This window comes from Sapajus apella, unplaced genomic scaffold, assembly GCF_009761245.1.
Source record: "Sapajus apella isolate SASKATOON/1434 unplaced genomic scaffold, GSC_monkey_1.0 scaffold2, whole genome shotgun sequence".
In the NCBI taxonomy this organism is placed as follows: domain Eukaryota; kingdom Metazoa; phylum Chordata; class Mammalia; order Primates; family Cebidae; genus Sapajus; species Sapajus apella.
Window position 1 is genome coordinate 46,859,889 of NW_022436942.1, and position 23,614 is coordinate 46,883,502.

Consider the following 23,614-nt stretch of genomic DNA (forward strand, 5'->3'; position numbering starts at 1 on the left):
ATATATTTAAAAGTGTATAGTATTTATTAATGGGAAATAGCACTCATGTAGTTATGGAACCACAAGTAAAGTTTAAAATATCTTTTTTTGATATTATAAAATTGTTTTCTAAATTTTTATCTTTTCTCAAACTGCAGTATGGACTCCAGTTGCATTGACAGTGTTTTTAGTGGCTGTTGCAACATTGTGTAAAGAACAGGGAATAACAGTTGTGGGAATTTGCTGTGTGTATGAAGTGTTTATTGCCCAGGGGGTAAGCAAAAATATCAATATATGAATTTTCTTGTTGATATCTTTTATCCTAGTTAAATTAGATTTTATTTATTTTCTAAATGTTTTATATACATTGATGTGTTTACCAATAATAATACCAGAAATCATGTTTTATTCTCATACCTACTGGATATTACTTAACATTTTATGACACTTTCAGTGTTTTAATAACTGTATTTTAAGTTTCAATAACAGAATCATTAGGCAGTTTGGAAAAGTATGCAGTAATACTATACAGTACAATTTATTATTGGTTAAGACTATTGAGCTCAGTTGTATTTGTTATTAGCGTCATACATTCTTCCATATTAATTTTATAATTATAATTGTATCTAATCTTGCAATAGAAAGCACTACAGTATTGAAAACATTTGTGGTATATTGTTATTTGTTGCTTAAAACGTTTCTTTTCTTTTTCAGTATACTTTGCCATTATTATGTACTACAGCTGGACAGTTTCTCCGTGGAAAGGGTAGTATTCCATTTTCTATGCTGCAGACACTAGTAAAACTCATCGTCTTGATGTTCAGTACGTTACTACTTGTTGTGATTAGAGTCCAGGTCATTCAATCCCAACTTCCAGTATTCACCAGGTATGACATTCTGGTTCTTTATTTTCTCAATTTTTTTTTAAACTTTGGATTTTAAGTGATCATAAATGTTCCAGAAAGTATTTTATTTACTTTGTTTTTTAACAGTTTTAGTAAGATATAATTAACATTTTTTGAACTGCATATATTTAAGATTTACAGATTGGTACATTTTGACATATGTATGCCCCCACAATAAAGATAATGAGTGACCCATCCCAAACGGGTTAAGGTTAGTGTTGATTTAGTCTCCTATATCCTTAGTGATTTTTGTCTACTCATTCTGTCAGTTATTGAGAGAACAATGTTGAAATCTCTGGCTATACTTGTAGATTTCACTATTTCTCCTTGCACTTCTATCAGTTTTTGTTTTATATGTTTTTGAAGCTCTGCTGTTAAGTGCGTAAGCAATTAGGATTCTCAGATTATGTTGTGGAACTGATCCCTTTGTCTTTATTAAATGAGTTTCATCCCTAATAGTAGTCTTTACTCAGAAATTCGCTTTGTCTTATCCCACCTGTCTTTCCTTAGTGTTATGTGGTATATTTTTTTTTCATCTTTTTACTTTTTATCTATCTATACTTTTATTTATAAAGAGGATTTCTTGTTGTATGCATACAATTGGGTCTTCTGTTTTTCTGTTGGATAATCTGACTTTTAAATGGGATATGTCATCGATTTGTATTTAATGTGACTTTTAAATGGGATATGTATTTAGTCTTACTTTTAAATGGGATATGTCATTGATTTGTATTTAATATGATTATTGATACACAGTTTGATGGAAATCTGTCATCTTGCTAAGATTGCTTTCTCTTTGTCCAATCTGTTCTTTGTTCCCTTCCTTTTTCCTCTCTTTCCACCTTCCTTTGGATCCTTTTTTAATATTTCATTTTATCTCCTTGTTGGCTTATTAGTTATAAATCTTTGTGTTGTTTTAGTATTGCTTTAGGGTTTTAGAATACATCCTCTGCTTATCACAGTTTACCTTCAAGGAATATTCTAATTTAAAATATATACATATGTATATTTATATATTATAAAATATATAAATAATCGCATATATAGCATAAATATATATAATATGCATTTTATATATGTAAAACTTAGCTTTTGTGCAGTTTGCATATGTTTTCCTTGAACATACATTGCTTTAAACAGTTGTCTTAAAATAATTTAAAAATTAAAAAGTATTTTACATTAACCTTGGAGTTACCATTTCCAATGTTCTTTATTCCTTTGTTAGATAAGATTTTTATCTTGTATTATTTTTCCTTTTTCCTGAAGGACTTTCTTTAGCACTTCTTTATTAAAAGTACCTGGTTTTAAAAGATATTTTCTCTGGGTAGAGAATTCTGCAGACTTTTTCATTCCATATTCTGAAAATGTAAACCTACTGGCTTCTGGCTTGTTTCAGTGGCAAAACCTCTCTCATCCTTATCTTTATGCTAATGTATGTTATGTGTATTTTTTCTCTATGCTTATTTTTAATATTTTCTCTTTATTATTGTTTCTTATATATTTATGTTTCTTATGCTTAGGTTAACTGAGCTTCTTGAAATCCATAGGTTTTAATGTTGTGTAAATTTTGGAAAATGTTTAGCTAATCTTCAAATATTTTTGTCATCTTGTCTTTTTCTTCTCTTTCTTTTATCACTTAAGTCTATTTAAATTTCTTGAAGTTGTTGTACCGATGTTGGTTTTTTCCCTCACTCATTTACCATCTTTAGTTTGGATGTCTCTTTTGCTATATCAAGTTCAGTAATCTTTTTTTACGCAATATCTAATCTACCCTTAATTTTGTCTAAGTTTTTTTGAGACGGAGCCTCACTTGCTGGAGTGCAGTGGCGCAATCTCGCTCACTGCAACCTCTGCCGCCCAGGTTCAAGCAGTTCTCTTGCCTCAGCCTCCTCAGTAGCTGGGATTATAGACACCTGCCACCATACCTGGCTAATTTTTGTATTTTTAGTAGAGGCAGGGTTTCACCATCTTGGCCAGGCTGGTCTTGAACTTCTGATCTCATGATCCACCTGCTGCAGCTTCCCGAAGTGCTGGGATTACAGGCGTGGGCCACTGTGCCCATCCTTGTCTAATTATGTCTTACCTCAGAATCTGTTTTCCTCTCCAGAAGCAAGTCTGATTTGAGTCTTTTATATCTTCTGTATCTCTACATGTTCTACTGCTTTAATGTCCTTGCCTACTAATTCTATCATCTATGTCATTCCTTAATCAGTTTTTATTGAATAAATTTTCTCTTCAGTATAGATTGTATTTCTCTGATTATTTGTATGCCCAGTATTTGTTGAACAATTGCCATTTGTGAATTTTACTTCAATGTATTCTAAAAATTTTGAGTTTTATTCTGGGATGCATTTAAGTTACTTGGAAAATGTTTTATCCTTCAGTCTTGCTTTTAAGCTTTGTTTTATGGGACCACAACAGCGTTTAGGATGAGACTAATTTCACTTCACTACTGATGCAAGACCTTTTTGACTATTTGATATGAACTATGCATTATGAAGATTGCCACACTGTCTGCCAAGGAACTATTCCTGATTCTGTATATTTGGGGATTTTTAGCTCCAATACATTCAGGAGGTTTTTTTCTGATTGTATTAGTTTTTCAAAGGCTGCTATAACAAATAATTACAAACTAGATAGCTTAAAACAATCGAAATTTGTTCCCTCACAGTTCAAGAGGCCAGAAATACAAAATCGGTGTGTCAGCACAATTGGCTCCTACTGTAGGCTGTGAGGAAGAATTTGTTCCATAACTGTCTCCTAGTTTCTGGGGGTTGCTAGCAGTCTTTGGCATTCCTTGGCTTATAGCTCCATCACTCCAGTCTTCTCTATCTTCACATTGCCTTTATTCTAATATATCTCTTTCTTCTCTTTCTATAAGAGCCCCAGTTGTTGGATTTAGGGTCTACCCTAACCTAGTATGACCTCATCTTAACTAATTGTATTGGCAGAAACTATTTTCAAATAAGACCACATTCTGAAGTTAGGGTAGACATGAATTTTGGAGAAACATGATTCAACCCACTACATCCACCATAGGTATTTCCTCACATATATATGCTGATTTGAACTGATCAATATTGGGCCAGGTGTGGTGGCTCATGCCTGTAATTCCAGCACTTTGGGAAACCAAGGTGAGTGGATCACTTGAGGTCAAGAGCTCAAGACCAGCCAGGCCAACATGGTAAAACCTCATCTCTACTAAAAGTACCAAAATTAGCCAGCGTGGTGGTGCATGTCTGATCCCAGCTACTTGGGAGGCTGAGGCACAAGAATCATTTGAACCTGGGAGGCAGAGGTTACAGTGAGCCAAGATGGTGCCACTGTACTCCAGCCTGGGCAACAAAGTAAGACTGTCTCAAAAAAAAAAAAAAAAAAAAAAACAACTCATGTTGAAAACTGGAGAGAGACCCTCTGCATGCAGATGTCTCAAGTTCTCTTTCTCAGCAGCTTTCTTCTGTCAGGATTCTGCCTCACTAATTCTAGCCCCCTGCACTCATAGAGCTTCCAGCTTCATTTTCTCAATTCAGTATATCCGCTGGGCTCAGCCTGGGTTCCCTCTTGCTGTTTTACCAACTTAAAAACTATCCAGATACTAAACTCTTTCCAGATAGGTCTCCCTTATTTGTTTTTCTTCTCTCAGGTATTGAAGTCCTTTTTCATCTTATGCTCAGTATGTTAAAAAAAAAATTATACCTCTTATATAGTTTTTTAGTTGTTTAATGCTAGAAATAGGAGAAGATACACTGAATTTTAAGTCTGTATATTATATTTTTCTGCTTTAACATTTAGCCTTTTTTCATTTCACCTGACTTGGCTAAAATTTAAAATGAAATTTATACTATTTCCCTGTTCAATTTTAAGTTATTGGCATTACTTGCAAGAACTTTTATTTTTAACCACGTTTTATTTTTAACAAAATGTGGTATTCACGTTATGTTACATGATAGTGCTTTATTGGCACTGGTTAGAATAAATTTTTTTTCTAAATAATAAATAAAATTATTCAGATAATTTTTTTAAATCCAAAACTGTGTGATATGTTCACATAACTCAGTAGCATTTTTTTTCTTTAAAGAATAATTAATTTTTAATGTCCTGAAGTTTTACCTCTGAGTCTAGCCATGCTAAAATAAACTCATGCAGATATTACAGTCTTAGAAACAGAGTAGACTGAATTGTTTATATATAGACTTTGTATTTCCTTCTTCTTAGTTTCGTTTGTTTTGTTCTGTTATTATTCCTTTTAGGGAATTTGAATCAACTGTTTTTTATTTCCCTATCTACAGTCTAAAAATATGGTTTATAGGTATGAATGTATTTATGTGTGAATAGGTATGAATATGATGCTTGAAGCATGTGTATATATATTTTCCAAATAAAGCATTTCAGAATTCTGTATATATGTGAGTATGAGTATGTATAAATTTTATTCTTTTATCCTCTGAAGTTGATTTTAATATGATTTGATTTATTCTGACAGTAACTCTTTTTTTAAATCAGCTATCCTAAATAAGCTGTTAATTTTTAAAACTAAACTCTGAATAGTGAATTATAGATAAAAAGATAACTTTTTATTCAGGTCTGCTGGTTATTTTGAGAATTCAAGTTCAGCCTATAATTTTTTATATGAAAACTAATATGTAAGTTGTAAGATTCAGTATGAAAATTTTGAAATGATACTGTTTGTTCATATAGTATTTATTTTTATCAGCTATTTGATATGTTTTTAGAAAATCAAGTCAAATAAGTGGTAGCAGTTGATTTTTCTTTGACTTACTCATTTTAAAATGAGAAAATGGGTTTTTAAAGTACTATATATTATAGCCAACAAAATTTAGAACACAGTCTAAACTAATGAAATGTATATATGTCATGGCCTGGGAAAAGATAAACTATGATATAAGCTTACATTAGTATTTACTAAGAGAAAAAGTAGAACACAAATTACTACATAGGCCTACACTGTTACTACTTTGTACTAGAAATTTGGTTTTTAGTTTCCTAGGAGTCAAAGAAAAGAGGGAAGAAAGCTTCTAGGTGACACAGTTTTCTCTGTCTATGACAGGAGAAAAACATACTAATTTTTTCTAGGAAGCTTAATTTTTAATTAGCATTTAGCTCTAAAAGAAATGTCTCATGTAGGAAAGCATTGGTGAGTGTTTTCAAAAGTGATTCATATAAAACATACAACAATAAATCTTCAACATTGTGTTACTACTTTTAATCAGAAGGTTTAATGGAACACTTTTGCAGCATTGAAATGTTATAGGTACATGTCTAAATTATTCTAATAATAAACAAAAATGAATGACCTGCTTGCCTTTCAAACAACCCTTCATAAATATCACTTCTCTGAAGTAGACATTTCATAAAGTTTTGATAGTTTGAACTCTAGCAAGAGTCTGAGCTACACATGATGTATGTCTGTGTCTTCTGTATAATAAGATGATATATAAAATATCTTTATAGTTCAGTATTTTATTTATGTAAATAAATTTGTATTTTAAAATTTTTATTTGTAATCATTGTTTTATTCTTTATACAGGTTTGATAACCCAGCTGCTGTAAGCCCAACTCCTACAAGGCAGCTAACTTTTAACTACCTCCTTCCTGTGAATGCTTGGCTTTTATTAAATCCTTCAGAGCTCTGCTGTGATTGGACCATGGGAACAATACCACTTATAGAGTCATTACTAGATATTCGAAATTTGGCTACATTTACTTTCTTTTGTGTTCTTGGGGCTTTGGGAGTATTCAGTCTCAGATACTCTGGTGACTCCTCCAAGACTGTTTTAATGGTAAGAAACTTTTCTTAACTTTCCAAATGATGTTACATTCAGTTGAATAGTAAGAAACTACCTTTAATTCAGCAAAAACATTTTTTTAGAAGCATGCCTTTCTTTGTTCAGCAGCATCCCAATTTGTAAACATATTTGAGTGTATCCCAAAATTCTCAGTTAATTTTCAGGCATAATTTGACGTATGTTCAGCATGTAAAAATGAAAGCTTATTGACTTTTCCTAAATTGGTATGAACTCTGAAATCATGAAGGAGCCCTTTTGGGTTTATTTTTTTTCTGTTTCTTACCTTTATCCAACTAGATTGTACACTTTTTGAAGAAATTGATTATATTATATATTATTTGTTTTCTTGGCAGAGAGAAGAACATCATATAAGATACACAACTAGAAATATAGAGCTTTTCAGTTCTTCTGAGCAAGGTTTTTATTATACCTTAGATAGCTTTTACTATGTTCAGAGAACTCTGATTATTTGGAAAGGTTTTTTTTGGGGGGGTGTTGTTTTTCTGTACTCTGTTTTTTTTTTCTAATTTCTTGCCTGCCTCACTTCATACTCATAAGAGTTTTGTTTTCTCTTCCTTTTGATTATTGAAGACAGGCCGGGTGCATTGGCTCATGCTTGTAACCCCAGCACTTTGAGAGGCTGAGACGGGTGTATCATTTGAGGTCAGGAGTTCAAGACCAGCCTGGCCAACATGGTGAAACCCTCATCTCTACTTAAAATACAAAAAGTAGCTGAACATGATGGCAGGTGCCTGTAATCCTAGCCCAGGAGGCTGAAGCACAAGAATCACTTGAACCAGGAGGCGGAATTTACACTGAGCCAAGATAGCACCTCTGCACTTTAGCCAGGGCAACAGAACAAGATTCCGTCTCAAAAAAAAAGAAAAAGAAAAATTTACTGAAGGCAATAATGCATTTTCTTAGGTGTTTATTATATGTCAGAAAGTATGTTTAATGCATTGTAAATGCATAATTTTTTGCTATAGCCACTAGATTCATTTATTCAATAAAAACTTAAGACTTTACCCTTCATACAGTACAGCATTTTTGGCACTGAGGTTATGATACACAGTTCACATTTCTAGAGAGCTTACATTCCAGAGAAATTTAAATGTCTGAGATACAGAGTAGATTGAAAGATTGTTTACTATTATCCTTGAACATGTTGGGTTTGAGTTACTGTTGAAATATCCCATTGGACATTTTAAACAGCACTTTATGTCTGGAGTTCAGAGAAAATACCTAAGCTACATATAGAAATTGTATTCATTAGCATAGAGATGGTAATTGAAACCAGGATAAGGTGGACTGTAGAAGAGGCTATAGAGCAGCCTTTCTCAACTGGGGTTTTGTCAGTTCTTTCAAAGATGGTAACTAGCTGTTAACGTTCTAGATGCGCAGAAGTTCACTCATACTCATAATGGAAGCCTTAGAGTATTTGGTCTTAATTCTTCCCCAGAAAACAGTTTAGTGGGCTAAATACAGTGAAAAGAAGAGATACCTGCAACTAGGTCTTGAGAAATTCCTATATTTAGATGTTGAAGAGAAGGATCCTAAATAGGAGACATATCAAATGAACAGAAAGGTAGGAAAGTGTATTAAGAAAGACCAAATGGTTAACACTAACAGATGCTCTTGAAGGGGAAAGTGAGATCTAGAATCTGTTGGATTGGACCTACTTTTAGTCTGTAGTAACTTAAATGAAATTTGTTCCGTGGAGTGAGTGATTTGATGAGCAAGTGAAGACAGCTGGTATAGATAACCTTTAGAGATAATTTAATTTTGACTGTTTCAAAGGATGGGATAAACTTGATTTATTTCCTCCTTAAGTAAGGGAAGACTGTGCTGCTCAGGCAGTGACAAGCATGACAGACTGCAAATCTTATGTGGGGCATGGGGGAAGCATGGAGATCTGGCACTGGTAGGTAGGAGGGAGTGATGTCAGGGAGAGACTGTTGATTGGTGTCATATAGAAGCATTTTTATTGGAGTACTCAGCTACTCAGCTGGCCTTAGAGGAATGTGGCTATCTCTGATGGGTTGGCTTGCAGGAACATATTTATTAAGTTGAAATGATTGGTTAAGTGGGCTACTTGTTACTATGACAACAAAATCTTTTCCTAAGATCATGGAAACTTGTTTTGTACCTGAGTTACATAAACAAATAGGGAAGGTAGCTTAAAAGATGTATTATTAAAGATTTTTAAGGCTGGAGAGACAAGAGCATGTTTAAATATAGATAAGAATACAGTTGATTCGAAAGTGGTTAATAAATTGGAGAAGGGATAATTGTTAGTGAAGTTTATGAGGAGCAGGGGATACAGAGCACAGGACTGGCCTGAGATAGAAGAGACACCCCAAGAAGAAAGGAAACGAATGTGGATGTTGGTAGGTTTAGTAGCAGGATACTGAAGAAATTCTTGTTTTATGGCTTTAGGTTTCTCTATAAATTAGGAAATGTAGTTGCCTGCTGAAAGTGACATGGGTCAAATGTTTGAGAAAAGTAATGATGATTCAAAACAGTCAAGAAGAGTGGAACTTCCCAGAGAAACCTAGAAATCCTAAATAGTCTTAAGGATAAATTTGAACTTGGTGATCGCTTTTATGATGATATTAATCTATTCAGCTTTGGGACTTTCTCTGGCAGCACATTGGTACTCTGGTAAATACAGACACAGTAAATAAATGGTAGAATACATCCAAGCTTCAATTTTGCTGAAAGAAAGGTTAAAAAAAGGAGAGGTAGGGGAATTAAGGTTTCATCAAATAAAATAATGGATGGTGTATATAATGTAAGCTGAATTTAAAATGTATATCAAAATGGGACAGCTGTGGCCTTAAGCCATAACTCAGCTTTGGGTATAGTCCTAATAAATGTGCTATTTTTTTATGGTGATATTTTCTGAAGATCTCTAGAAGGAATAAGTAGAACAAAGGAGTACCTACCAAGGACCAGAATAATATGTTAAGCACGTATTAGATAAGATGTCATATATATGTCAACAGCATAATGTAAGTAGTTGTTAATCCCCATTTTATTTGTAAAGAACTAACCGGGGTCAGTGGCTCATGCCTGTAATTCCAGTGCCTTGGGAAGCAGAGATAGGAAGATCACTGGAGGCCAGGAGTTTGGGACAAGCCTGGGTAAGACAGTGAGATCCCATCTCTAAAAAATTTTTTTAATTAGCCAGGTATGACAGTTGTACCTGTAGTTCTAGGTGCTTGGGAGGCTGAGGCAGAAGGATTGCTTGAGCCCAAAAGTTAAAGGATGCAGTGAACTCTGATCATGCCACTGCACTCTAGCCTGGATGACTGACACCTTGTCTTTTAAAAAAAAAAATAAAAAGTCTCAAGGTGGGTGGCTGAGTGGTTTGCCTTACATTATGTAGGAAATAAGAAGTAAAGGAGGTTTATCTCAAACTCTTTGCTCTTTCTACTAATATCCTTCTGCTTAAGGACAGTTTATATTACTGGAAGAAGGAAATTACAAGGTAGTGATGGTTAACTGTGTTGGCATACATTATTAGAGAGCATATTAGGACTTCTGAATAAGTTAATCATTAGAGACATTTCTTATCCCAGAACTTATAGATTTTTCCTGAGAGATTTTCTTTTTTTTTTTTTTAATGTATCAGTCTACAATACACTTTTGAGTGAATTTAACACTTAATTCCTTCAAATGAAATTGCTTTAGGGTGGCCGTTAATTAATAGGTATAATTTTTTTTAATGAACTGTGTACATATTCAGGAACTTTACCTGTTTCACATGTTTTACTGATTATTTTTGTCAAGCATCTCTGGGAAATGGAAAGCAAATTCTATGCATTCCTAGTTGTTCTTACTTTTTTGATTTAAAAACACTGAAATTTCTGACCTATAAATTGATATGATGGTGAGCAGTTTGATGGTAGTGATTTTTTCTCAGATTCAGTGTTGCCTCATTACAATTCATTAACATGTGAACATTTGTGGAGAGAGTATTCTTTTCTGTGTGTGTGTGTATTTCACAAATTAAGTCAAATAGAAAAAAAGACGTTTTTTCCCCCTCAGCCCATTGGAAGAGTCTCAAACTTGTGAAGCTAAAGGTTTAACTTGTTTATTAAATTAAATACTATAAAACAAATCAGGGTAACAAAATTTGGATACAGATGTCCATAGAAACAGGTGTTCTAATGACGACCAAGCTTATTTCCTCCACAAGCTATTTTTGTGCTAGTATTTTGTGGTTTATAATGTGGAAGCCACATGTCATCCCATTTTCAAAATGGTAAGAAATATGAACATTTTTATGTAGTTTCATTTCAGTATTCAGTGTTATATCAATAATTTTAGAATTTCTTACAGAATGAAAGACTATCGATTTAAACGGAGGCAGTTTTATTTTTATGCATACACTAAGCTTCTGGTTAAATACATGTAACCTTTCAGGATGTTATATGAAGTAACGTTAAGGTACAGAGTGAGTAGTCTTCTGTCTTGTCTGAACAACACCTTATTTCATTCCTTCAGTTTCCAATATAATGTGGTTTCTTAAAGTAGTAAAGTTGTGAAAACTGACATGTTTGGCTTTTTTTTAAATCAGCCTCTGTGGTTTTGTTTGTTGAAAAACCTATTAGCATATTTAATTATCATCTTATTTTTACCACACACATAAGTTAGATGTGTAAAATTTTTATTTATTTTTTTATTTGTATTCCTCCTAACTTAAATTTCATATCTTTTGACCAACTTCTCCCCAGCCTTCTCCCCCCAACCCTGGTGACCACCCTTTACTTTACTTTTATGAGTCAATTTTTATAAATTCTACTTTTAAGTGAGATCATGTGTTATTTGTCTTTCTGTGGCTGACTTACTTCTAACACGGTGTCCTCAAGGTTTATCCATGTCAGAAATGACAGGATTTCCTTCCATTTTAAGGCGAAATAGTATTCCAAGGCATATATATACTACATTTTTTTTCATCCAGTAATCTATTGATGGATACTTAGGTTGTTCCCATATCTTGGCTATTGTAAATTAAATAATGCTACAATGAACAGGGGAGTTCAGATCTCTCTTCAGCATACTGATTTCATTTCCTTTGGATCTATACCCAGTAGTGAGAATGCTGGATCACTGTTAGTTCTATTTTTAATTTTATTTGTGAGCTTCCATACTGCTTGCCTAATGGCAGTGCTAATTTACATCCCATCAACACTGTGCAAGGATTTCCATTATGTTCTTGCCAACATTTGTTATCTTTTATCTTTTCAATAATAGCCATTCTTACTGGTGTGAGGTGATAGCTCATTGTGGTTTTAATTTTCACTTCCTTAATGACAGTGATGAACTTTTCTTCATATACCTGTTAGCCATTGATATGTCTTCTTCTGAGGAATATCTATTGAGTTCCTTTGCCCATTTTTTTTTTTTGAGTTGTTTGGATATAATTTCAAAAAGTACTTCCACTTTTTTATTTAACTGAATGAACCTTTATTAATTTTGCTTAAAGATGTATTTTCATTTATTAACATTTTTATATTTTACTATGCGAGCATATTCTTTACAGAAAACCAGTGGGATATAGCTTGTTATGCTTCTCAAATTTAAAATGCTGTAATGGTTCGGTTTTTAATTTCAAGGAGTAATCACCCCTGTGCACACCTAGAAATCTTGTTTTCAAAGAAAGTTCACAGATACCCTCTAATTATAACTTCTAGAATTCACGATTTCCATTTCACCTTGCTTACGTATATGCTGATGTTTGTTAATGCCATCCCTAAATTGCCTTCTTTATGTTTAAGTTAATATTCCTTATAGTGTTAAAAATAGTTTACCAGTATGCTATCCAAATTAAATGATAAAATATTTGGATTTGAGTATCAGATGCCCATACATTTCTTAATTTAATATAAATTATTAAATCTTCTTCTTCCTAGGCACTTTGTTTAATGGCATTACCATTTATTCCTGCATCGAACCTTTTTTTTCCAGTTGGATTTGTTGTTGCTGAGCGAGTATTATATGTTCCCAGCATGGGATTCTGTATTTTGGTAGCCCATGGATGGCAGAAAATATCAACAAAAAGGTGAATTTAAATATCAGTTCATGTAATGCTTACTATGGAATTAAGTGTCACACATTTAAAGATTTAAATCTGTATCTAGTGCAGCTTTCTAAGTCATGCTTTTGTATCTTTTGGTTTTTCATCTCAATAGTCTCCTCATTTGTCTTATAAGTCAAGTTAGGAAAGCTCCACAGCACCTACTTACTCTGTATTCTTTCCCATATTTATGTAATTTTATTTTACAGCCTGAGACAGAACAAACTTTGAGTTAGACCCAAATGAAAACAAGGATGTTATTGAGAATAAAGTCACAAATGACCATTGCCACTTCCATATTCAGTGAACTAAGATAATAGTCATCCTACTTAAGTGAGTCATATTGAGTTAATATACATAAAATGCATATAGTAAGCAGTCCATAATTTGTTGCTGTCATCACTATCTTCATTATAATCTTTGTATCCTAGTTGCCTCAAACTAACAGTTAAGGGACAGCATAGTCACACTGTATATATGCTTAGGAACTGTAATTGTTACAGGTATTATCTCATTGTATGCTTATGCTGTGGCACTAAAATTAGCAAATCAAACAAATTGTTAAAGGTCAAGTAATTCTAATGTAATAATATTAAATTTGAATTTGCAACGTGAAAAAGAAATGGTCACTTCTCTCACTTTCTCATTTTCCAGTCACCCCTCACCCCACAGAATTCTGACTTCTCTCTACTTCACTCTATTAAACATAAAACAAAGTGCCTCCTAGTGGCTAAACTAAGTCAACACTTTTAAAGTTTATTTCCCTAGTGTATATAAAAAGTATTTCTCCTGATTTTCTTCCACATCTGTTCAATCTGCTCTGATTCTTCTGGCTGTACCAGCTCTTTGAATATTTACATTTTTCAAAGTCTTACAGCCACTTTTTTCACACCGCATATTTTCCACAGATAATCTCATCCATGTCTGCAATTTTTTACTGCCATCTACCAAACCTTTTCTCTTAGCTTCTACCCATATATCCAGTTATAATCACTACCCATTCTTGAATGCCTGTCATGTACCAAGGGCCATGATAGACACTTTAAATTTGTTTTCTTATTTAATCTTGACACTCCTTAAGTCTACTTTGCAGATGCGAACATTGAAGCCATACAGGTTACCCAAGATCACACAGCTAGCATATACCAGTCTTATTTCAGATTTACATCTGACTGCTTCCAGTGACCATGTTCTTTCTCATCCGTACTTGTGTGTCGTGGTTAATTGGATCTGTCAGTGAAAGAAATTAAACCATGTTGTAGAAACAAAAACACACTCAGAGACTATTAATGCTAAATGAGATGATAAAAATTATAGGTGAGGAATTGAGTCCTCAAATAATTAACCTAAAGATGTATAAGTAATTTGCCTCTGTTTAATGAAGAGTTACTTTTTCTGTGCCTTTTAATAGACAATTCTAGCTTTACAGTAGAGAAATAAACCAAGAATATTGGGGTCTTGGTATAAATTGTCAGTAAAACATTTTCAAATGTGACCAGAGATAAGGTTGACCCCTTACTAAACTCAATTAAGAATACTCAGTTGTAGAAAATGGCACAAAGGACTGTAATTGTAAAAAGTCACAATTAAAAATTGGTTTTGTCCATTTTTTATCATTTAATCTAAACAGCTTTTGAAATACAGGCCAATATTAGAGTAGATAATGCAATTGACGGGAAGGTCATATTCACAGTATTTAATTTTTTTGATGTTGTTTCCTCTAAAGTTGGGTGATATTAGAATGAATTAGAATAAATTCACAAAAGATATTTTAGGAGCATTTAAGATACTTGTTACCTGTGTTCTAAAAGGTAAAATGCTTTTGGTGATGAAGACAATTTTTGTTTTGTTTTGCTTTTTTTTCTCTTAAACAGTGTATTTAAAAAGCTATCCTGGATTTGTCTGTCTATGGTGATACTCACTCATTCCTTAAAAACATTTCACAGAAATTGGGATTGGGAGTCTGAATATACATTGTTTATGTCAGCCTTGAAGGTAAAGTGTTCAGAATGACAAAAAAGTATGTTATCAGTGATTTCTTGGAACGATTTCTAAGTTGTTTTAACTTTCTTTTCAAATAGATACTTAACAGTCAATATTAAGTACTTCCCCAAAGGATTAATGAAAATACTTTGTTCTTTAATATATACCATAACTAAGTGCTCTGAATAATACTTAGCTATACACTCAAAGCATATATGATAATTCCCTAAATGCTATATAGCTATTAGAAGTTCAAATGACACAATGTTTAAATCAGAATACTATATTTCATTGCTTTTAAAGATATACGATATTTTCCTTTTTAAGATCTCTGAAACCAAATAAGTCCCACAGTGAAAAGCATCTTAAATTAGTGGCACTTTTTCTTTCTTAATAGACTTATAATATGGTGAGTTTTATAATTAATGCCATCAATTCAGTAAAATAAAATGCACAGCAAAAAAAAAAAAAAAAGACACCATAAATTAGAAAAATGTCTTTTAAAAAACAAAAATGTGTTTTCTTTAATGGTATCAGCAAAGATTTTTTTCAGGCTCTCCATTACCAGTACCGCTCTTCACATCTCTGAATTTTTACTTCTTTTTGGCTATTTCTTAACTCTTCATTGCTTAGCTTTATTGAATTGCTGCCTCATTCCAGTAGTCTGTGTGACTTCTTGATATCACATCTACTTAAGATCAGATGATTCTCTTCTTACACAGTTCAGTAGCTCTGCCCTCTCTTCCAGCTCAGAAGTCTGCCAACAAGTAAGACCTCATTACCATGCTTATTAATCCATACTCCTTGGATACCAATGTAACTCCATAATTTTCCAGAATTTTGCTTATACCCACTCCCAGAACGGTGGTTGGAACCTATAGCCACAACCACTGCAGTTAGTTACTTGGCTAGGTATCATCTATCTGCAAGAACACCACAGTAATCTGTGAACTCTGAAAGCACATATTGACTCAGAGCTTTAATCTCAGGGCTTCTATTACCATAATGGATTACATAAATAAATTTAAATATGTCAAGTCTAAAAATAAGTCATCAGTGCAACATTTAAACATATTCTCATGTTCCAGTACTTTTGCTCCTAAAAATACAAATAGTAGAGCAGGAGTTTTGAAACACTGCTATCCTTTGATCAAATAAAATTTTCTGTAAAATGTTTATAACATGAATGAAATAAGACTGCTGTGGTTTTAGTATGTTGGTGTTGAGGTGCAGGGAGAGTAAATTTGGTGAAGCAGTCTTTATTTGACTCCTGCATCATCCTCAGAGACATCTCCATAGAACATTCTTTTAATAGTATACCAAAGAAATATCTGTATGAACTGGAGTCATTTTTTTTAAGTGTAACTTATTTCTATCTGCGTTTATATTTAAGGTAAATAAAAATAATGCCAAACTATGGAATAATGTGGGTCATGCTCTGGAAAATGAAAAGAACTTTGAGAGAGCTTTGAAATACTTCGTACAGGCTACCCATGTTCAGCCAGGTAAGTATTATTAATTAAATTCATAAATTTTATTTATTTAAAAAAAAAAGTTTTGATTATCCTTGGGGGAAGTAAGATAGAGCTTATTTTCTAGCTTTATTCTAAGTGACTTGAATACTAGAGTTTAGTGCTTGCTTATTTTGAATTGGATTACATATAATAGTCACTTAATATCTGACTTTGATACCAGGCTGGTGGCTCACTCCTGTATTGATAGCACCACTGCACTCCAGCCTGGGCAACAGAGCAACACTCTATCTCAAAAAAAATAAATAAATAAATTAGGTATGGTTACATGTTTTTCTTCTGCAACTTGTTAGCTATAATAATGATGACATAGGCATAGAAAATTCTCTTAAATAGGATTCAAGTTTGTCAGTTGTATATTACTAATTAAGAAAGGGTTTAAGGAGTGAATAAATGATGAGACACCAAATCTAAGCTGGCTAAGAAAGAATATGAGAGAGGATCAGTGAATCTGAGGAATTATTGTTATCAGAGTAGGATGTAGCTAGAGCACAGTATTTTTCAGTAGGAGTGCTATGTGCATTTTGAGTGCAGAATTGTATTACAGGATATGTGCCAGACATGACCCCCATCCACCAAATGCTGTCATTATTTTCCATTCAGAATGACAACCAAAAAGAAATCCCCACACATTACCAAATACCCTTGAAGGGGTACAGAGTGTCAGGCACTGTTACTTTTTTCTAGTAAGTACAGTTATGACCATTGCACTAATTAGCTAAGGTAGAAAGAAGGTGTAAGTCATTTGGAAAAAAGGACATCAAGACCACGGTATTCAAAGATTAATATCTATATGGATTATGAAATCACTAAATCATTAAGAATTTTGACAAATGTAATGTTGGAGAAAGCAACAGGGAGCCAGGATCTGTGATCCAGGAATTGGTGACTACAACACCGATAGGAATAGTGGGTAATAGAGTTAAATTACAATTAGAGATAAGTGATTGTAAAAAAGAGAGAGAATTGTCCAAAAGTGGCAACATGGACCACGGAAGAAGATATCTGTTCTTCTCCCAGGCACAGCGTCACAAAGAATAGAAAAGAACACAAAGCTAAAGGTAACCATGTCTCCAAAACAAAGCTAAGTTTCTATTAGAGAAAGGTGAATAAAAAGTTTTGGAAATATAACTGATGGTCTAGCCTTTCAGTTTTATCTCCCTTAGCCGTTCATGTAGTTTAGTTTTTCTTGGAATATGGAATTAATATTCCGTACTTCTTTACCTTTGTTTATATTCTTCCTTGAGACTAGAATTTCTCCCTCCTGCCTTTTCTCCCATTTTCCAGTGACTTCTCTTGTAAAAACTCTTCATATCTTTCTAGCTATAAGCAAATAGTTTTCATTTATAAAACCCCTTTACTTCCTCCATATCTTTCCTGTATTTTTAATTTTCTATTTAGTGCTATATTTTATTTATTTAAATACAAATTCATTTAAAATATTTCTTTAAACTGTTGGGCTTCCCGGGGGTAGCATGAACATCTGAATCATTTTTGTACCCCTGCATCAAGCAGGGTCCTATACACAGTCAACAGTCACTAAATATTTTAATTCATTACTTTCTGAAGTCTTGAGATATATAGTACATGGATTAATTAGATTTTAGGAGTTCTTAGAGACGCAGTCATCTTTGTCAGGCGCACAAGGGTTTTGAGACTGAGATGTTACTTAGGCCCCTTCAGACTCTTCTTTTTTGTTTCTAAAATGCGATAGTAATTTCTGTCTCACAGCATTGTTGTAAATAGTAAATTAAGTGTGTGGGTGTGTGTCTGTACACATTCAGTTTTGTCTAGTGAATAGTGCGCCTATCACAGGATATTGCAGGTATGGACTCTCAGTTTTTAAATAATTTCCCCCCTCGTTGCCAATTGTCACTAATTGCTGTTTTTGAGATATTTGCTAAACCTTTCTCCTTCAGTTTGACTTCACTATCACACTTTGATAATTGCTGTTTCTATTAATAATAAACCATGGAGTAGAAAAGCAAGTAAACCAGTTTATTATGATTTTTTATGAAGCATTTAAACTTAGAAACATTGAATGTGGCATCTAGAGGTTTCTTGGCTTATTCCATGTTTTTTTAAGCTGTATTATTCTTAGATGGGTTTGACAGATGAAACGACATGTTATTTTACTGTATTTTTAGAGTTAGAGGGGGCAAGACAGTGACCAGGATAAGGCTAAAAAGGGACAGCTAGTGTGATGGTTAGTTAATGGACTCTGGCATCACACCTTTTCTCAAATTCCGTCACTCTAAGTTTTCTGTCTGTAAGTTTGGAGTAATAAGATCTTCATTCTTTTGTACGGATTATGTTAAATACTGGTTATATAAGACTTAGGCCAGTTTCTAGTCAATAATGTATATTCAATAAATATGATCTGGTAAATATTAATGACATTATTTTCACTGGAACTAGGAAGGGAGGTGGCAAAGAAGAGATATACAGTTCAGGGAAAAAGGCCGAAAGAGAATGAATAGCAAATGGCTCTGTAGGTATAGTTGTTCATCAAGCATTTACTTGAGAATTTACCATGAGTCAGACACTATTTTAAGTGCTGGGGATTCCAGCAGTAAATAAAACAAATTTCCTGCCTTCATGGAGTTTCCATTCTAAATAAAGGCATAAACAATAAGTAAACAAATACACATGTGTAAATATATACACACACAAAATATATATATGCACACACATATGCATGCACATGTATATTTACTTACATGAAAGTGATAAAAGCTATAAAAGGGGCATAGACATTAGAAATTGGTCAGAGAAAGGCTATATGGGAGATTAGTATTAAGAGATGAGAATAACTGAGAGAGCAACCTTTGCACATATACTCTGGTGTAGTTAATTTTGAGTATCACTGGCTATGCAGAAAATAGTAAAGAAAAGCAGGAAGATCATTTAGAAGGATTTTCCAGTAATGCAAAGACATGATTGGGTTGTAACCTTTTTAATAGCAATCTTGACGTACATTTGACATACAATAGACTATACATATTTAAACTATATAATTTGATAATTTTGGACATATGTATATACCTGTGAGACTGTAACCACACTAAGATACTGAAAATATCCATCAACCCCTCAAATTCCTTGTACCCTTTTCTAATGCCTCCATCTTACCTCTTTTCACCCCAGCCTTCTCTGGGGAAAAGCTTTCTATCTGCAGATAATGTGCTTTTTCTAAAATTGTATATGAATGGAATTATACTCTATGGACACTCTTTTTTTCCTGGCTTTTTCATGCTGCACATTTTTTTGTTACTCATTCATGTTGTTGTATGAATCAAAAACCCATGCCTTTGTTTGGCTGAGTAGTATTCCCTCACATGGATATACCACAGTTTGTTTATCTGTTTACCTGCTGGTGGATGTTTGCATTGTTTGTACTTTGGGGCTGTTACAAATAATGGCTGTCACGAACATTCATGTACCAATCTGTATGTTTTCATTTCTCTTAGTTAAAACCTGACAGAGGAATGGCATGGTCATGTGATTTGTGTATGTTTAACTTTTTAAAAGTCTGCTAAATTGTTTTCCAAAAAATGTGTTTCCCACCAGCAGTATATGAGAACTCTCTTGCCTTTCTTAATTCTTCATTTGCACATATGGATGAACTTTTAGCACAAATGGATGTTGGATTCTGTCAAAGGCTTTTTTGCACCATTTGAGATGATGATAAATAAGGTTGTGTTGTTTCTGTCTGTTAATATAGTAGATTACATTGATTATAGTGTTGAACAACCTTGCCTTTGGTAAAATACCATTTGATCATGACTTATCCATATTATATATTTTTTGATTTGTTAAAATACTATTTTTACATCTATATTTATGAAGGACAGAGAGTTCCTAGGAGATTCCAAATATTTATAAATTTATCTTTTTAAATAAATTGATAATTTTGTGGACAGGAAATAATGAAAAGCAACATAGATGCCTAAGCTATATCAATGTGAGACTACTTCACTGTTGGACAGCTAGTACTGGCTACATGAGACTCAACAATACATCTTAAAATTAAAAAAAAAAAAATGGCTTACTATACAGAAGAACAGATATTTTTGCAACAGGAGAATGTGTTGCAGGATAGGCAGGACAGATAATGGCGTGAACAAAGTTCTTAAGTGGGAAAAGGGAATGTGATCTAGTATATAAGTAGATTGGTTGGCCCTAGATAAGAGAGAAGGTGTATGAGGGAAAGCAGACTATGTATATGCCTTTGCACACAGATGTGTGTTACTATTAATAAACACTTGGAAACATTCATGAAGATAAGTTGATAACACCTAGCAGTGAGATGGTAAGTTCCCTTCTGCTCTTTTGTTTCCTTAGTGAAAATATGTTATTAGAGATGTGAGGAGAGATAAGAAGTGAAATATACTCAACTAGGATTCTGGAAAATTTAATTGATTATAGAAACCTAGTATTGACAAACAGGATACATTTGAGATTTGTGAGTTCCTCATTTACAATTGAATTAAAATCCAGATGGTTAACTAATGCTGCTGTTGTTTTGGATAGGTACTCATAAAATTATTTCTTTTTATTAGCTGTATCGAGTGGCCTTTCTGATGCTAAAGAATATCTGTATATTACATCTCTGTTCTTTGAAACATAGGACTGCTGTACTCTAGCATTTGAAGTCTACACTAATGACAATATCTCCTTGCCATAATTCTAAGAACATGATTTCAGTGGATGTTAATTTGCCTCATTTTTTATCTTTTCTGACACTGATTGGGGCTAATTTCAGTAACATTTTAAATACTTAGCTGACGTAATTACACTTTTATTTTTCCAAATTTTCAGTTTCTTTTTAAATGCTTAGTGTATAATTACTTTTTTCAGGTTCTATGTAATTTAGCTTTTCCTAAACAGCATTCAGAGCTCTATAAACATGTTGTATGGATTTATCTGGTGTAAAAAAAAAAGTTATATAAAAGCAAAGACTCCATATTTTTTAATTGACAATAATAGTACGTATTCATGGGATATATAGCGATGTTTTGAGGCATGTAATGTAAGTAATTACCCTGATCTAGTCACTATACAGTATATATTATATTCAATCGGTAATACAATGATTTGCAGTCTGGATTCTATATCAGAATTGCCTTTGACACTTTTTATAAACATATTTTTTGCAGATTTTATTTCTGAATATTATATTTTGATGGAGCTATGTGGGGCTAAAGTATCTGAATTTTTTAAAACTACACAAGCATTCTGATTTGTAGCCAGGATTAAGAATGGCTAGCTTAAACATTTTTTTTCTTGACCCCTCCAGGCTACATGAGACTCAACAATACATCTTAAAAGAAAAAAAATCAACTTCCTTACTCCTAAACTTATCTCTAATCACACCTGGTCTGCCTCTGCCAGTTTCTGTGCAGTGCACACAATTGCCAGACTAAAACATAATATAATAAGATCTTAGGACTGTTACTCGGAGAATGCCCAAGATATACATGCTTGGCCCGTATGAGTTCTAGGAGTTGCAGGCAGAGAATTATTCCACAATTGCAAAATAATTGGTGTCACAGGCAAGTAGTAATCAAAATGAACCTTTTCATGTCTGTTAGAAATTCATGTTGAGTAAAAATTGGCTGATTTAAGATCTTCTACTTTCCTTCTATCATTCAAACCATTGAAATATTTACTGGGAAATCTGTCTGTTTAAAAAACTACTGTATGATGAATCCTTGTATTTTCCCTATTTCAACTGCATTTTTTTTTCCTATCCCTGAAGACATTTGCTGGGATTTTTATTTTCCACATCAGACAATGAGACATAAGCTCCTGACATTCTAAAATTAACACAACCTTTAAAAAAAAATCTAAAATAAATTTTAAGGAGTTTATTATCATTTAAGAGAGGTGGGCCACTGCATCTTAAGTAATACTATTATCATTATGTTCCATTATACTCATTCTAACCACAATCACAAAAATTTTTAAAAATTGAATGGCAAAGTTTTTTCATTCTTTTTGCCCCTGTTCCACCATGATGCATATTTGTTATAACACTTGAAGTAATTCTAAATATCCTGATGATTCTTTTCACTTGTAGAGTTGAGCCATACCTCTTGAGTGAATTTCTAAGCTATGAGATTAAGTAAATGAAAGCAAGCGTTAGTATAGTAAAATACAATGAAGGAAGGTGATAATAATTACTTCATTACCTTTATCTCTGTTATGTCTCAACCCTTCAAAAATCCCTTGAAATAGTTTTTTCATACTATGTATGTATTTTCTGTCTTTATGGTTCATTAAGTGATTTTGTGAACACTGTTGGTCATAAGTTATAACAAGTTATATTTCAGGAACTTAAAGGAAGAAGCAGAACCTGTTGCCTGGTTTTGCATTTTTGCCTAGTATATTTGTTTCTGGAAACATGTCTTCTCATTAGTTATATTGAATACTTGTTTATATATCAAATATATTAAATCATTTCATTTATATTTAATACACCATTTGTATACTGCCAACAAATGATTGTTTTAAAACTTTAGATGACATTGGTGCCCATATGAATGTAGGAAGAACTTATAAAAATTTAAATAGAACCAAAGAAGCTGAAGAATCTTACATGATGGCTAAATCACTGATGCCTCAAGTAAGTTGCCATAATTTATTATGTCATATCTACTAGATGTCCATATTGAATAAATTATCTAGAAGGATAATTCTTCACTTAGTTGATACAAAAGTAAAGTGTCTAATGAATCATCTATTCCTGTAAGTTGTTTAAATAATTACATTTTTCTAGCTCACTTAATTTTTAAAAATTGTTTTATAGTCCATTGTAAAAACTGAATTCATAAAGTGTGAATTTTAGGTATTCTTGATTATGAGTTATTAGCAAGTTATATGACTTTACACAAATATGATTTTATGCATATTAATCATAAAATTCAACATTATTCCTATCAAATGAATAAAAGTGATAAAATTAGTAGATACATCTCTTGCTATATTTGTCTATCAGTTATAATGACATAAGATTCATTAAATATAACATTACAGTATCAAAGTTGGAAGATCTGACTCTTATGTCAATTTTCATGTTGTCAGCAAAATATTTCTCGGTTGTGACAATACAGTAGTTAATTTTATTCCAGAATACTAAGGACTTCCTTTTCTGGTGAAGTTTGGAAATTAAACACTCTAGTTGATTATTAAGGTTAAGTAAAGGCTATTAGAATATACAATATATATGGATTCAAACTTCCAGTGAACACAATAAATTAGATATGATAAAAACCAATAATAAATACAGTTAAACTAATAGGTAAAGGATAAAGTAATCCTTAA

At 32.8% G+C, this 23,614-nt stretch overlaps 1 protein-coding gene across 3 annotated transcripts in view; it reads left to right on the forward strand.

Moving 5' to 3' along the window:
• TMTC3 (transmembrane O-mannosyltransferase targeting cadherins 3) overlaps positions 1-23,614 on the forward strand; it is a 51,030-nt gene that overhangs the window by 17,985 nt on the left and 9,431 nt on the right. For all 3 annotated transcript variants that reach the window (XM_032297150.1, XM_032297151.1, XM_032297154.1), the window contains exons 5-11: positions 138-253; positions 694-866; positions 6,433-6,685; positions 12,610-12,758; positions 14,648-14,768; positions 16,150-16,261; positions 22,813-22,916. In XM_032297150.1, the coding sequence (XP_032153041.1) occupies positions 138-253; positions 694-866; positions 6,433-6,685; positions 12,610-12,758; positions 14,648-14,768; positions 16,150-16,261; positions 22,813-22,916 (1,028 nt within the window). The remainder of the gene's footprint in view (positions 1-137; positions 254-693; positions 867-6,432; positions 6,686-12,609; positions 12,759-14,647; positions 14,769-16,149; positions 16,262-22,812; positions 22,917-23,614) is intronic.